This window comes from Cynara cardunculus (genome assembly GCF_001531365.2).
Source record: "Cynara cardunculus var. scolymus isolate 2C chromosome LG 1, CcrdV1, whole genome shotgun sequence".
In the NCBI taxonomy this organism is placed as follows: Eukaryota; Viridiplantae; Streptophyta; class Magnoliopsida; order Asterales; family Asteraceae; genus Cynara; species Cynara cardunculus.
The window spans coordinates 48,126,780-48,129,926 of record NC_037528.1 but is presented as its reverse complement, the minus strand read 5'-3'; the positions used below and the strand labels follow the sequence as shown (position 1 = coordinate 48,129,926).

Genomic DNA, 3,147 nt, shown 5'->3' with positions numbered 1-3,147 from the left:
AGTCTTTGACTTACTTGGATCTCTCAAGCACCAACTTATCAGGAGAAATACCCAACTCAATCGGCCATCTCCAGTCTTTGATTTACTTGGATATGCATTCCAACCTGATTCAAGGGTCATTCCTTTCATCAATTTGCAACATGAGTTATCTATCGTATTTGGATATGTCCGATAATAAATTTGATGGAAAGATTCCACAATGCTTGCGTAATATCAGTTCGAACCTATTGATGGTAGACCTGGGGAACAATAATTTTCATGGCACCATTCCAAATACATGGGGTGATTGTGGTAAATTAGAAGGACTTATTTTGAATGGAAATTCATTAGAAGGAGAGGTGCCAAGTGGGTTGTCTGAATGTAAATCCTTGAAAGTGCTTGATTTGGGAAACAACCAYTTAACTGGTACATTCCCTCACTGGTCAGCTAATCTTCAACATCTCCAGGTTCTTGTTCTCAAATCCAACAAGTTGCATGGTCCCATAGAATCCTCTTCAATCGTTGAACACCCATTTTCAAGTCTCAATGTGCTCGACTTATCTCAAAACAAGTTTGTAGGCCATCTCCCTCGAAACTATTTTCAAAATTTTGACGCGATGAAGAATAGGGGGGTTAAAAATAGCACAAAACTGGAATATTTGAGCATTGGCAAGTTCTACTCTATCACTGTTGTGGTGAAAGGTTCGGAACTTCAATTTTCAAAAATTTCAGTTGACTACACAATTGTTGATCTATCTAGTAACATATTTGAAGGAGAGATTGTAGAAGTCATTGGTAGTCTTAGCTCTTTGATAGTGTTGAACTTATCCCATAACAACCTCAATGGTCGAATCCCAAAAGCTCTAGGAAATCTCCTAAAGATCGAGTCGTTAGAYCTATCATGTAACCAGCTAAAAGGAGAGATCCCTCAAAGTCTTGCCTTTATCACGGATCTTGAAGTCTTAAATCTCTCGCAAAACCATCTTGTGGGCCGCATTCCTGAAGGAACGCAGTTCAGGACATTTAATGCAACCTCATTCGAAGGGAATCCGGGACTATGTGGGTTTCCGCTGCCAAAGTGTGAACATCGAGGCGCCCCACAACTTGAAGTTGATGTAGACGAGGAGAGTGGATTTACATGGAAAGTGGTGATGTTAGGATATGGATGTGGAACCTTGCTTGGATTGGGGATGGGATATATGATGTTGTCAACGGGAAGACCAAAGTGGTTCAATGCAATTGCTGATGAAATAGAGCATATGATCATGCAGAGACAGAAGAAGAGAAGACATGTTTATATCGAAAAATGAAATCAATTCCTTAACTAACTGGTGCGTTTTTTGCATTAATTCTTATGTAATCAAATTGTGCTAAACACCTTATCACTGTTGTTGTTTTCAAAATTTTGTGATGCAGGTAGTGATGAAGTTTGAGATGTTTTGAATTATGCAAGTTCAGAGCATGATTTGAAATATGATGGAACCAGATTGGACATGGTCTTAGAGTCGTGCTATTTCTTTTGTTGCTTTCTGCATCTTTACCATTTCCCACTTTCTTGATTTTTGTAGATTTGTGTTTTACTTGATTTTAAAACTTCTTGTGAAATACATAAGCATCATCATAGAAACAGGTTTTGTTCTCATGGTATCAGAGCAATCAGTAAATTTTACATGGTTAGGTTCTGGTGAGAATATAAGTTATTGAGAAGGGTAAAAAATGATCTCTTTCAATGGATCAATCCTAATTGAAGATTAACAGTAATGAGATAGATCAGATCATTTCCTGTATCAACCGCAGTTCATGAGGGTCCAGATTTCTTCTCATGCTTCTGACTTTTAACTCTTTTCATAAATACTCACAATCATGCATGTTTTAAATAACCACGATGTACAAATAAAATAATAAGGCGATAATAATCATGTACAAAGATATCACACATGTGTATGATGAATAGTAATGAATATTAGCAAATGCAATTAAAACGAGGGTTGAATGTTTACGAGCTTGTTTTACAAGACACAGGTCAGTAAGGCATTCGTTGAAATGAGAACCGGTTTCGGACCGGACCAAAATCAGTCCCACTTTTTCTATAAAAAAGATAGATTTTTTACATATAACTTTTTTTTGAATTTCTTTTATAGAATACAATTTTTTTTTTATTTTAATACACTTTAAAATATGTTATTGGTTTTGTTAAAGAGATGAGAAGTAGGAGTTGTTAAAAATCGAAATCAAATACGAGCCAAAATCACAAATTATAGCAAGAATTGTGAAAGTTTTTTGCGTTTGTGAGTTGGTATCATCCTCCATTCATCATATGATTTATATATAGTGTATAAAAGGTCAATGAGACAAAAAAAAAGATCAAAAGATAAAAAAACGGTCATATAACTATTCGAATGGCTATAAAAAATGGTGACATTTTTAAAAAAGTCGAGCGAGGCCTTGTTTTCTGATGAAAAGTGTTAACAGGTCCCTTGACCTACGGTCCCAAACCGGTTGCAATTGGTCCCGGACTGGGCCGGTCCCAAGTTGGTCTGAGTCCATGCCGGATTAATTCCGCCATCTCTACTTATCAATGCACACAGATCCACGAGTAGAGGGCTTCTAAGTCTGTGGGTGAGGTGGGCCTAGGTTCGGGGATTGGTAGTATTGAAATTACTGATTTGGGCATGTAAAAATAATCTCCCATTGGACCTCGGTTGCATCAATATGGCCCAATATTGGTCTCAACCAGCCTAAATGGGTCTCCGTCTCAAACTGGTTTCGGGTCGTGGCGGGTCTAAATTGGTTTCGGTCCTAGAAATATGATTAATATGAGATTTGGCCCTAAAATACGTTGTTATCATGTGAAGAGTACTCGCGCAATACAACAAAATAAATCTCCATTTTAATGTTTAGTTTTTATTTTTCTCTATCGATATAATACGATCTTATGTTTTTTTTTTTTTTTTTTGAGAAAACGATAATATTTTTATTTTTGAATGAAATATGAATTTCAAGATAGCATAAAAATTTGAAAAAATAAATAAATTTATATTAGTATCAAATTAACTATTTAATAATTCTCGTTTTTCTGGTTTAACTTCTTTAATCCAATTTTTTATTATAAGTTAATTTAAATTTAATAACAAAGAATTTATTTTTGGTTTAATAATATAATTTTTT

At 35.2% G+C, this 3,147-nt stretch overlaps 1 protein-coding gene across 1 annotated transcript; it reads left to right on the top strand.

The window, feature by feature from the left end:
• Positions 1–140: 140 nt before the first annotated feature.
• On the top strand, positions 141–1,621 carry LOC112506901 (receptor-like protein Cf-9 homolog). Its single transcript, XM_025111231.1, has 2 exons — positions 141–1,310; positions 1,396–1,621. The coding sequence occupies exon 1, from the start codon at positions 141–143 to the stop codon at positions 1,287–1,289; it is 1,149 nt and encodes a 382-aa protein (XP_024966999.1). The 3' UTR covers positions 1,290–1,310; positions 1,396–1,621.
• The last annotated feature ends 1,526 nt before the right edge of the window (positions 1,622–3,147 follow it).